A 12,073-nucleotide genomic window follows, 5' to 3' on the forward strand; every position below is an offset into this window, starting at 1 on the left:
CACACACACACACACACACACACACACACACACCTTCATGTGATTAAAACACAGTTAACGTGCAACAGAATTTAAACTTAAACCATGATTTAATCTGGTTTTAAAGTTAAACCTTGTTGGTGTCACACACCTACACACACACACACACACACACACACACACAGTTAACCTAATGTGGTTACAGCTCCTCCATATCAGTGCTTATAGAAAGATGATCATGTGTCTGTCTGATCAGCTCTGTCTTGCGCTTAAGATCGTGGGTTTGATTCCCATGTTGACAGAGATGGCAAAATCGGCAGTAGCCCCGCGGCCCATTCAAAATTTCCCGAGAGGAAATTTTCTAGTCTATGTATGCTAGTTCATGCTCTACATGCACTGTTCCCACATTGCAAGGTCAGTACACTGCCATATGCCCTGTGCATAAGTTTCTTATATGTTTTTTTTTTTTTCTTTTTTATTGTCTTGTGTTGATTCAACTGGGATTCTATTACCTACTGTTGAGCACTCTGTGTACATGTAAGGGTGCTATATAAATAAAAATGTACTTACTTACTTTAGTAAAGCAGGTTTACATGTTGAATTAGCTCCATAAAACTTCAGTGTTGTTCTGAGTCTGACTGTGGTTTCTGCTGTGCTCTGTGTTACAGTGATACAGGGTCAGGATGATGGCTGGGGAGGGACTTACAGTGACACTCACATCTGTGCCTCTAAAGGATCAACAGTGGAAATGAGCTGCACATACAGTTACCCATCAAAGATAAAAGGCCATTCTACTAAAGTTCAGAAAAGATTCTGGTTCACTAGGTGGAATAGTGACGATGCTGTGGATCTGACAACAGACCCAGACTACAGAGGTCGTGTGGAGAATCACTGTGATGAGAGGAAACAGAGCTGCACTCTGAGAATCAGAGACCTGAGAGAGAGCGACTCAGCTGATTACAGGTTCAGATTTATAACAAATGAAGATGGGAAATACGCAAGGCTACCTGGAGTGGCTTTGTCTGTCACAGGTAACGTTTTCACTGGAATATTTATCAGTTTGGTTCAAGTTATTGACAACTGAGAATCTTTATCTGTCTCTGTGTTTGTACTTTTCTAGTTAAGTTCATGTCTGTTCTTTCTTTACAGATCCAGACCTCCAGGTGCTGGTGAAAAAATCATCAGACCAGGTAGAGCTGAAGTGTCACAGCAGTTTTAAAGCAGCTGATGGTCGTTCATTTGTCTGGTACAAGAACGAACTGAAGATGGAGGAGGAAACATTTTCCATCAGAGTCTCTGTTAATGATAACAACAGATATTCCTGTGCTCTTAAAGGATGTGAGGATCACCGCTCTCCTCCAGTGTGTGAGTTTACTCCACAGTTTCACTAATACAATGTCAAACTAAAACCTTCCACTACACAGTTTATGTCTCATGCTGAATCAGTCTCTGTAAACTATCAACTACATAATATTCACTTCTACTGTGAAAAGACAGTTGAAGTTGACTTCTCCTCATGTTTCCTCCTCCAGATGCTCCAAAGCTTCCCTCTGTGTCAGTGAGTCCCTCTGCTGAGATAGTGGAGGGCAGTTCAGTGACTCTGACCTGTAGCAGTGATGCTAACCCAGCAGCTACTTACACCTGGTACGAGAAGAAGGACTTGAAACGTCTCAGTGAACAACAACAGCTCGTCTTCAGCTCCATCCAGCCCTCTGACTCTGGAGAGTATTCTTGTGTGAACAATGTTTTCCAGACACAACATTTCATTTGAAGCTTCCCTCTGTGTCAGTGAGTCCCTCTGCTGAGATAGTGGAGGGCAGTTCAGTGACTCTGAACTGTAGCAGTGACGCTAACCCAGCAGCTAAACTCACCTGGTACAAGGGGGGTGAAGACTCACCAAAAGCTTCAGGACAGATCTTCACCATCACTGACCTCACACGTGAACACAGTGGCAATTATTCCTGTGAAGCCCAGAACACAATAGGACGTCAGAAGTCCACCTTAAATCTGACTGTTGTTGTTTCAGGTAAGGAAACGTGTATCTATCAACCAATTTTCTGCTTCTCAACTCAGCTAAAATTGAGATGATAGCCATTGAAAGGTCAAAAAGAAGACGGATGGTGAGCGGGCTTTTTCCTATCGGGCACCAACACTGTGGAACAACCTCCCGTTAGACATCAGACAGGCCTGTTCAATTGAGGCTTTTAAAGCAAAGCTCAAGACTCATTTATTTAGGGTGAATTCCAATTCCCCCCTTAGCCCTATAGCCCTTGGCCCTACCCCTTCGTTTTGCACGTTCATGTGAAGTGGTAGGGGTGTCCCAATTCTGGTTCAGACGAGGGTTAGGGTGAAGTGGTAGGGCTATCTGGCCCTTCAAACTGAGATTTTTCAGAGGCACACTTCAAACCGAGGGGTATGACAAGTTTCCCAGAATGCATCTCGCGGCAACCGGCAACAGTAGCTGTGAAACACAGTTTTTCATGCAACAAAGTAACTGTTTAGATCCCCAATGTGCGGTCGGTTTATCCAAGTGACAGCTGTTTAGAAGTATGCTCTGATGTTTTTCGGAGAAGTAAAGCTCCACCCGTGGAGCAGATCAGCAGCTCTTCACAGAAGCAGCAGCCGTCTGCAGAGCTCGTCGGCCAGCCAACCTCCGTCGTCATCCCGGGAGAAAAGGCGATCGCTAATTAACTTACCTGCAGGTTTTTAGAGGTTTAGTAGTTGCATTCTTCTTAGGAGATAAATGCTGGTCTCATCGATGAAATGTAACAATTGTATCAGTCACATTAGTTTGTTTGAATTAAAAGTGAAGCTTCATGTGTGTTTTGGACACAGGAGCAGCGCTGCCTGGGGGCTCTGTAGCCTACGTACAGAAATCACCATATTTACATCAATAAATGTTTTACAATGAACCGATCAGTCTTCATTAAATTTTATTTTATTTTATTAAGTTAACATGGTTACGGTAAACGACAAAGTTGGGCACATTGTATTGTGGGATACAGTAGCTACACCATGTAGACTGGTCAGATGCATACTGAAGATATTTGCTGACGTACGACAGTACGACAACTGGGAATTTATACTACAGATTTTGGTTTTGTTTGCATACTGCATACTACATACTGCATTTTGGCCAAATAGTACATACTAGCAGTACAGTATGCGGTTTTGAATAAATGATTTGTGGCAAAAGCTCGTCACGTCTGCTTACATGAAAGCCAGCGGAGACTACTGATGATGTATGTGATTGTTGAAGGGGTGTCCCAATTCGTAGGGGTTGACTTTCAACCCCTACCCCTTGTAGGGTACAAGCGGTAACAAAACCAAAATCTGCAGTATGCGGAAAATTCCCGGTTGTCGTACTAATTCAGAAAATATCTTGTGTGTTGTGTTATTTGGCATTGTGCCTGCTTGTGAACTGTTTGCAGTGCTTGTTTGTTTGCTGTGTTTGTCTTCTTTTCATCAGCTTGTGCAGCACTTCATAAATAAATGTATTAATAATCCTCTCTTATTAATCCTCTGTCTCCCTCATCAGTTGTCAGTGTTTCCTTCTGATCCTCCAGGTTCAGGGAAATCAGCAGCTGCTGGAACAATCACTGTTGTTCTCCTGGTTCTGGTCCTCCTCATTGTCTTCCTGTGGATCAGGTGAGAACGTCTGTGTCTCCATCGTCATCTTCACTGATCCATCTAACTGTAGGAGTTGATTCATTCGACTGTTTTTCCTCCTGTCTAGAAGAGACAAGTTGTTCCCACAGCAGCGTGAACCAGGAGAGAGACCTGACAACGGAGCAGAGGTGAGACAGGAAGAGTTCAAGTCTTCCAGTGTGAAATGAAGCATGAATGTCAGACTGCACTTGTCCTGTTAAAACTCACCTGAAAACTGTTGTATCAGCTGTTTAGTCCACTTTCTTCATGGCTGCCTTCTTGGTGCTGGGTGGTGTTTTACAAACAATGGTTCATTAAAGCTGTGGATGATGGTGTAGATCCCTCAGGCTGAGAAAAGTGGCTTTAAACTGTGGAACCTCACTACATGTTGATTCATTGACTCTGCAGAATGTGTCAAGGAACATGAAGCAGTGTGTGAATACTCTGACCTCTGGTGGTGGACAATAGGAATTACAACACAATAAAAGTCTTGTTATAACTGAGATGTGTTTGTCCCGTCAGGTGAACGTGGGTCCAGCGTTTGACTCCCCGTCATCTTCTGCAGCAGGACAGCAGGATGACCTTCAGTACGCCAGCATCAGCTTCCCTCAGCAGAACCAGGGAGATGTTGTCTACTCCAACATCAGAGGTCATCTCCATAGAGAAACTGAGAAGGAGGAGGATGGAGTTGAATACTCTGTAGTCAGACTGAACGACACAGCTCCTCTCACATGAAAACAATACACATCAGGTCAGTGACAGACTGGCAATAGTCCAATATGGCCAAATGCCATAACGGCAAAACAGGCAAAAAAAAAACCAAAAAGAAATTTCAATAATACTCAAATTTAGAATGTTTGCGGTCGTCAACGCATTTTCTGCTAGTCATTGAACAATCACCGAAGTGACCAATAAGATGACAACTGAATGATGGGTGGTTAAGGGTTAGGGTTAAGCAGGAAGAGGAAGGGGATGATCTATTTGCACTATACAGCACAGTCAATAAAAAAACATGAATCTGTGGGTTGTTGATTAAACTTAAAATTTAATCAATAGAACCAGAAAAAAATACAAACAGATAAACAGCAGTGGTATATGTAGGTGTGACCAATGCTAATCGTTTCGCCAAGAGGTCAATGACCACTTGGCAAGTGGATTAACACGTCTTTTATGGGTGAGTGAGTTTAACTTAAAGGGATAGTTCACCCTAGAATGATATTTCGCTCATTATCTACTCACCCTCATGTTGACTAAGGGCTGGAAGAAGTTTCAGAGTCCACCGTCCCTTCTCTGAGTTACAGGGGGTCTTGGCGTAGCAGTGCATGTCCATATAACGGTTGCAAAGGGACACCAGAGCTCTTCGTAAAAAAAACACACACAAAAAAACATCCAAATACCTCCATGATGCTCGTATGTAATGTCCGTCTTGTGCTGAAGCCCCAAATTGCGTAATTGTCCCGAAAAAAATTAAATAAGTCTATATTTTAAGCTTGTTTGTAGCGGAAGCTTCTCGAAGCTCCTCTTCCTGGTCCGTCCAAATCTCGCGTGATTTGCGCCGGCGTCAGTGCGGTTACTGCGAATCACGCGAGATTTGGACGGACCAGGAAGAGGAGCTTCGAGAAGCTTCCGCTACAAACAAGCTTAAAATATGGGGCCCTAGTTTGCTGGCGCAGCGCAGGTGGCGCAAGGTAGCGCAGCCGGTCTAATGCAAGTTTCGACCAGCGCAGCCTAGCGCAAAGTCAGATTGGAAGATTGGCAGATCGCGCTGCGCTGAGATAGGCGTGGCCGCGCAGCAGGGGGAGGCGTCACAGATTCAGCTGGGTGCAGTGGAAGTTTTGTGCGAAAATGTCCCGCCGAGGTTGCGCTGAAAGCTCGCCACCTCCAACCAGGTCTAATCTCAGCGCAGGGCGAAGCGCAGCAGGTGCAGTGGAAGTTTGGCTGACTGACCTGCAGTGCACACACGTCACCAAGACCTCACAGGCAGATCTCCACAGTTCCAGACACATTTCAATGCAATAAATATCCACAATAACCACTATTTAATGCAACTAACGGAATCAACACGTGAATTTATATCTATATAGATTGTCCCGTCACATCTGACGTCAGATCAAAGCAGAGATCAAAGGCTGTGGCACGCGTAAAGGAAACTCCACCTGAATTAACACAGCAGGGACGAACTGGCACTGAAAAGCAGCTGTGGATGTCACAAAAGCAGGACTGAGGGTGGATGACTGCATGTCGCTGCCGTGTTGAGATACCACTCTGCCCTTGTGATGATCGCTGTATTTATTTATTTACTTATTAATTCATAAGCGCGTGCGACCGCATCACGCAGCCGTAATGAAAAACAAAACACAAATCATCATCTCTCTTAGCCCACCACAACAGCCTCGGTATCAGATAGTCAGTATATAGCCTACTACAGTATACTCAGCATCTCTATCACAGAAAAAAAAAGAGAAAAAAAGAGACAGACAGAGAGAGAGAGAGAGGAGGACAGAGAGAGAGAGAGAGAGAGGGAGAGAGAGAGAGCGCGTCCTTTACGCTGATTTCATCCACATGGTCTTTGTTTATGTTGTGATTAGTGTAGCCTACACCTCTCATCTTGGTTACACAGGGTTTGAATAAATGTGAGTTTCTTTATTAGTTTATTAGTTGTTGTTTCTTAGATTGGGCAGCCGTTCTCAGTGTATCAGATCAATCCTGGTTAAGTATATTAGTAAACTCATTATTGGTCACTCTGAGCTCGGACCTCCGGACCAAAACAGCTGTTTCCTCCTGGGAGAGGTTCGGCCTCTGGCGTCGCTGTCTCCTCCGCCCATGTCCAAGTATAAAATGACAAACTTGCAGCGTGCATCGCCCGCCGCGTAGTTAAAGGTGAGGAGAGGAGCTCCTTTGATTGGTGAAGATCTGACTCGGCTGTGTCAAACCCACTCCACGCCTTTCTCTCCTCCTCCTGTCTCCCTCCCGCCCTGTCTCCTCCCTCTTTGCCGTTTGCGCCGGTAGGAGGGACGAGGGGCGGGCTTGCGCTGGTCTAAGTCTGACTGCGCGGCCCACCAATCTTGCGAAATGGACCTGGGCCACACCCCGTTGGCGTGGCGAAGCTGCGCTGATGTTAGACTTCACCTGGTCGACGAAACTAGGGCCCATAGACTTATTTAATTTTTTTCGGGACAATTACGCAATTTGGGGCTTCAGCACAAGACGGACATTACATACGAGCATCATGGAGGTATTTGGATGTTTTTTTGTGTGTGTTTTTTTACGAAGAGCTCTGGTGTCCCTTTGCAACCGTTATATGGACATGCACTGCTATGCCAAGACCCCCTGTAACTCAGAGAAGGGACGGTGGACTCTGAAACTTCTTCCAGCCCTTAGTCAACATGAGGGTGAGTAGATAATGAGCGAAATATCATTCTAGGGTGAACTATCCCTTTAAGTAGCGCTAACCGCCACACGTTGTCACTTGTCCTTACTGGTACCTCGTGACTGTGACTATACCCACATAGGGAATGTAAATACTCTATTTCTTCTTATTGTTTGAGCCAGTTCATGAAGGACAGTCTTTTATCACTTATTCCTGCTTTTATCCAACTATGCATGCTCCAATGCATCACATATGTATACTTGCAGTACCACATGTTAATAGGCTTGTTTTGTAATGTTAGTTTCATAAAACACAGAATATTTGTTTGGACTTGTCAAAGTCTTACCAACAAGGTTTTTATCATAGTCCAGGACCAGCAAGTGATTCTTTCCAGAGGTAGGGGTCTTCAAATGGAGCTCGGTCATCATACTGAAGAGTACAAGGGTGAGGGGTCAGCAACAAGAGCAGTAGAGGGCAAAAAGAAGATTGTCAACTTGAACTGAAGAGCAGATCCCAAAGAGAGCAGACCAAAGTTGATACTATGGAAGTGGAGAACAAGGATTTAGTTCTTCAAACAGAAGACCTTGAAATGAGCTGCGAAGACAAACTCAGGTCTAAATTTTTACTAGGAACTTCCTTGATGGAAACGGTAAATGTGTTACCAAACCACCTTGGAAGAGGAAAGCATCGCCATTGAAGACCCCAAGCCTGTATGCACCAGGGAGGGGACGAAGGGGTGGAAGAAATTTGTGTACTACACCAAGCCATAGACTTGAGTTGAAAAGTAAAGGTAAATTGTGTATATTTTGAGAAGAGTGGCATATTACTGGCCAGAAGAGGGCAAACCTCCTGAATTCTGCCCAGAAACACAGGGTGAAGAGACACAGTTCCCGGCTGCACAGTGGAGTTTCTGAGTGGTGTTTCCACAGAGACTTTAAAGGTTGAATATGTTGAGCCAGTGGAGAATGTGCAGAATACCTCCATCTGGTGTCTCAAGACAGGAATGACAACAACAGAAAAATAATTCTAGCCGTTGGTCAGTATAACATACCATTGCTAGGGGGAGCACTCTGATCAGAGGAGCACAGAGCAGAACTACAATATGCAGGATATTTACCTTATATTCCATTTTCACCTTTGTTAAACGTCTTTGGACTAATTGTGATGTTAGATAAATGACTTGTAACTTGTTGAGTGGAGGCTGCTTCCACAATGTGGCTGAAAACCAAACCTGTAGCCTCTGACCCGGTGTCACAGCTCTCGTCTTGGTGGCACTGCAAGTCCGCGACACAAACGTGAAACCGTAATCTCTTGTTTATGACAGATAAGACTACACAAATACACACATGGTAACATGTATAATAATCCATCGATGCACTGATTGGTTATAAAAGGCTTAGTTGAAAAGAAGTGACCCCCAATGCCGGCTGGCTGGTACAAGGTAAACAGGAAGTCACTGACGAGCACGTCAACTTTTCTTAAATTAAATTGTTAACTCAGACTAAATATATATTTTTATGGAAAAGCAATACTTGCATTCTGCACCCCTCTAAGAAATCTTTTGGAAAAAATTAATAAGAATTCTCCATATTCAACCTTTTAAAACCAATCAATTAAAACAAAGTTGGTGTTCATTGGATTGCAGTTCATGTGTTATATGTGCATCCATGGAAAATGTTAAGTTGCTTTGTATTTGTAATTAAACAGTTATTTCAGTGTGATGATTCTCTATTTAAGTGATATGGGTGGGTTGTGTTGGGTAGATCTATTGATACAGTGGAAATAGTGAATGTACATACAGTATATTACAGTTATATCAGGACTATCTTTGTTGTGTCACACATGTCACTGTGTGTAAAATAGAACTGTAAATTTGAGTGCAGCTGTTTAAAGGTAGGTAGCCTATGACAATTTACCAGGTGTAAGAGTTGATGTATCTGTAATGTTAAGTATAAGGATATTCTATACCACAGGTAACCTGCTTGTTGTGAATTGTGTATTACCAGATTTCAGCTTTTATAGATTGTGTGTATTTCAGGATCTGTTTAAAGAGAAATAAAGAAACTTCTGCAAGGCCTGGTTATTGGATCTGCTCTGTATAAGGAGTTTCAATCAATCCACCCTCTCAGCTAATTAACTATATTTCAGTCTGTGAAGATTCTCAGTCATCCAAGTCATTAGTTAGTGTCCCCAACTGCTACATGAAGGGAACTACAGTATGAAACCTCTTTAAGTACATAAAACCACCTCTAGTTGAGCCAATGCAACCGTTTTTGGTGCACACCCTTACTGCAAACATTCCTCTGGGTTTGGCAATGTCCATGCTACCAACTGCACTTCTTCTATACACCAGTGTATCAGACACTTTCATCAGATCATACATGCCACTACTTAGTCTCATAAATTTTACCATTATTATTGAGTACAATTATTATTTCTAAGGCAAGCAATCATGTATTTCACATAACAGTCCTCTGTATTCTCAGAAATGATTACATTGAGTCCAGTTGCTGTTATTGGAGGCCAAGTCCTGGGATCTTACTCCTTCTTCACAGAAACACAGCATCTTTCTGTTTGGAGATCACATCTTCTCCCCAAGCTTTTGATGGGTTTTCTCTGGGTTCTCCACTTTCTGCCATTAATATTAGCATTTCTATTTTTGTTTTATTTGTCTAATGTCAGCAGAAGTCACAGTTGGCTTTAAAATTCTCTTTTTTAAGAATCATATTCAAATGCAAAGTGACCTCAAACCCACTGATTTATTGTGTTTCAAATGTAGTAAACAGAGTCACAGTGTAAACAGACACATCAAAATTCAAATTCAGCCCAAAACAGAGTTTAAATTAATTCATCATTGTTCACAGGCAGGACTTTAGACCTTATTTTAATAAAATCAATGCAATGCTTTCATTTTTATTTTCAAATTTCAGATTTTAACAACATATTTTTGCATTCAAGAGAGCACCGGTCTTTGGTCAGTTGAGTTCAGATTCAGAACTTGTTTTACACAATAATAATCAGCAAAAAGTCAAACAAAAAGAAATAAAATCCAGCTTTTGATGAATGTTATTAACATGATTGTTCTGCAGTGAATGGACAAACCAAACCAAACATCACACAGCTATAATTACACTTACATGATTGTATTGCATTGTGAATGAAGGAGTGACACAGCAACACCCAAGGATTTAATGTGAAATAAAATCATAAACAAAACCCAAATTAACCCAAAACCAAACAAAAACAGAAAACAGTTATCTATATGTTTATATCTTAAATAATAAAGCTGTATGTGTAATGAAGCTCATTCTGTGTGATAATCTATCTTAAAAAATCTAATTAAAATAGAAACAGCAACTATGATATTATAATTTATCAAACTTGTTTTTTAATCCAACACATTGTGTTCCTTACATTTCTGCATTCACTCTATAAAATAACTTTATTTCTATTATATATGTATATACTATACATTTGCAATAAAGTGCCATCAAATGTTAGTAAGTCAATTATAATAAATGCTGTTTCTGACCCTTTCAGCTATAAACAGGTCCCTCAAAACAATCACACAAACATCGGTGATTTGGAGGTTTTGCAATGCATAAATGAAACCAACTTTGCACAATAATAACAGCATTACTTTTTTTAACAGAGGGTGAGATCACCCAGAGGTCAGAACCCGTCAATCACATGTTGATATGTAGCGTTTCCTTTTCAGAATAGTTTTCTCTGTCATGCTGAGAATTCAAGCTTCAGGCCAGTAATGAATTGATATGACCTCTCCTTTTTATGGAACCGTATTGCATTCACTTTTTTTCTGTTTTTCAGAGTAATCTATTTTTCTGAGTTAACGAGATTTCAAAATCCCGCGAGAAGCTCACACCTGCAAGTAACATTTAACTACTGCCGTCAAGCCAGCCTCCACTTCATCATGGATCTGTTAGCTAAATCTATTAGATCCATGATATGTACAGGATATGCTCCACTTCAAAAAATACAGTCAAGCTATCCGGCAATGACTGATTTTGACTCAGAAAAACTGAAAAATAAATTATATAAATAAATAATAAATTAATTAATTACTAAGAAAAACAAGAAAAAGTACTCCGTTGAAACAGAGGTTTTTGTTTCCAAGTGAATGCAATATGCTTCCATACCCTTTAAAGTATGTGTAGATAAAACAAAGTGTGTGATTGATTATGTCACTTTCATGTGAATATTTCTTCAACACAACTTAGAACATTTCTCAGACATCAGTCTAATAAATATAATATAATCATAAAATGTTGTAATTTTGTTCGTCAAACTCTTCAAGTCCATTTTCTTCTTAATTGTTTTTTTTCTTGAAAATTGTGACTGTTTTTTTATTTGTTTGTTTTGCCATTTTAAAGAAAAGCAATTTCTATAACTTATCATATTATTGCTTTGTTTTAAGAATCAAGCTCTTAATTTGGTGGTTTCTTACTCCAGTATCATAAGTGGCAGTCTGGAGAACTCTTGTAGGCCTGATGGTTTTACTTTGGCAGGTACTTCCTGTAATTCTAACACTATTATCCTTTTAAGAGTATGTGCATTTTTAAATGCACTCAAATATGCAACAGATCAATTTAAGAGAAATTTTGTAAGCATTGGTCTGATGTCAGAAACATTAAAGGCACATTCCAAGTGGTCAGTGAGATGCCATGTTCGGGTTAAATAAACAGTCTGACATTTTACCTCATGTTCTTCATTTCTGCCTTAATCTGTGTCCGATGTTTCAGACATGAGGCAGAGAAAGGTCCAGATGTGTGTTTAGCCTAGCTTAGCACAAAGACTGGAAGTGGGCTAGTCTAACTCCACCGAACAGTTGGGTTTGTCAGGTTTAAACCCTGCTGCTAACCACCTTCCAGTCAGCAAGATGCACAAGTATAAAGTGTAGAAGTTTAAAGTGAAATAGACCATTTGAAAATACAGCAAAAAAGTATACAACACAGTAACCTGTATCCGAACTGTCAGCTTCGCAGCCGAACAGGATAATGTGAGATTAAAACAGAACCAGAATGATAGATAAGGATGATAGCAATCTGATATCATTGT

At 41.2% G+C, this 12,073-nt stretch overlaps 1 protein-coding gene and 1 long non-coding RNA gene across 2 annotated transcripts in view; both read left to right on the forward strand.

Moving 5' to 3' along the window:
- Positions 1-3,918, forward strand: part of LOC146992404 (cell adhesion molecule CEACAM6-like) — a 41,028-nt gene extending 37,110 nt beyond the window's left edge. The window contains exons 5-6 of the mRNA XM_085786230.1: positions 3,546-3,627; positions 3,716-3,918. Of these exons, the coding sequence (XP_085642356.1) occupies positions 3,546-3,627; positions 3,716-3,815 (182 nt within the window). The 3' untranslated portion in view covers positions 3,816-3,918. The remainder of the gene's footprint in view (positions 1-3,545; positions 3,628-3,715) is intronic.
- Positions 1-10,809, forward strand: part of LOC146992398 (uncharacterized) — a 91,235-nt gene extending 80,426 nt beyond the window's left edge. Inside the window, exon 2 of the long non-coding RNA XR_015036574.1 lies at positions 10,669-10,809. This is a non-coding gene — a long non-coding RNA (uncharacterized LOC146992398). The remainder of the gene's footprint in view (positions 1-10,668) is intronic.
- Positions 10,810-12,073: the final 1,264 nt, after the last annotated feature.

The sequence above is a fragment of the Trachurus japonicus genome, chromosome 1 (assembly GCF_045865225.1).
Source record: "Trachurus japonicus isolate A0001 chromosome 1, Traja_1.0".
Classification (NCBI taxonomy): Eukaryota; Metazoa; Chordata; class Actinopteri; order Carangiformes; family Carangidae; genus Trachurus; species Trachurus japonicus.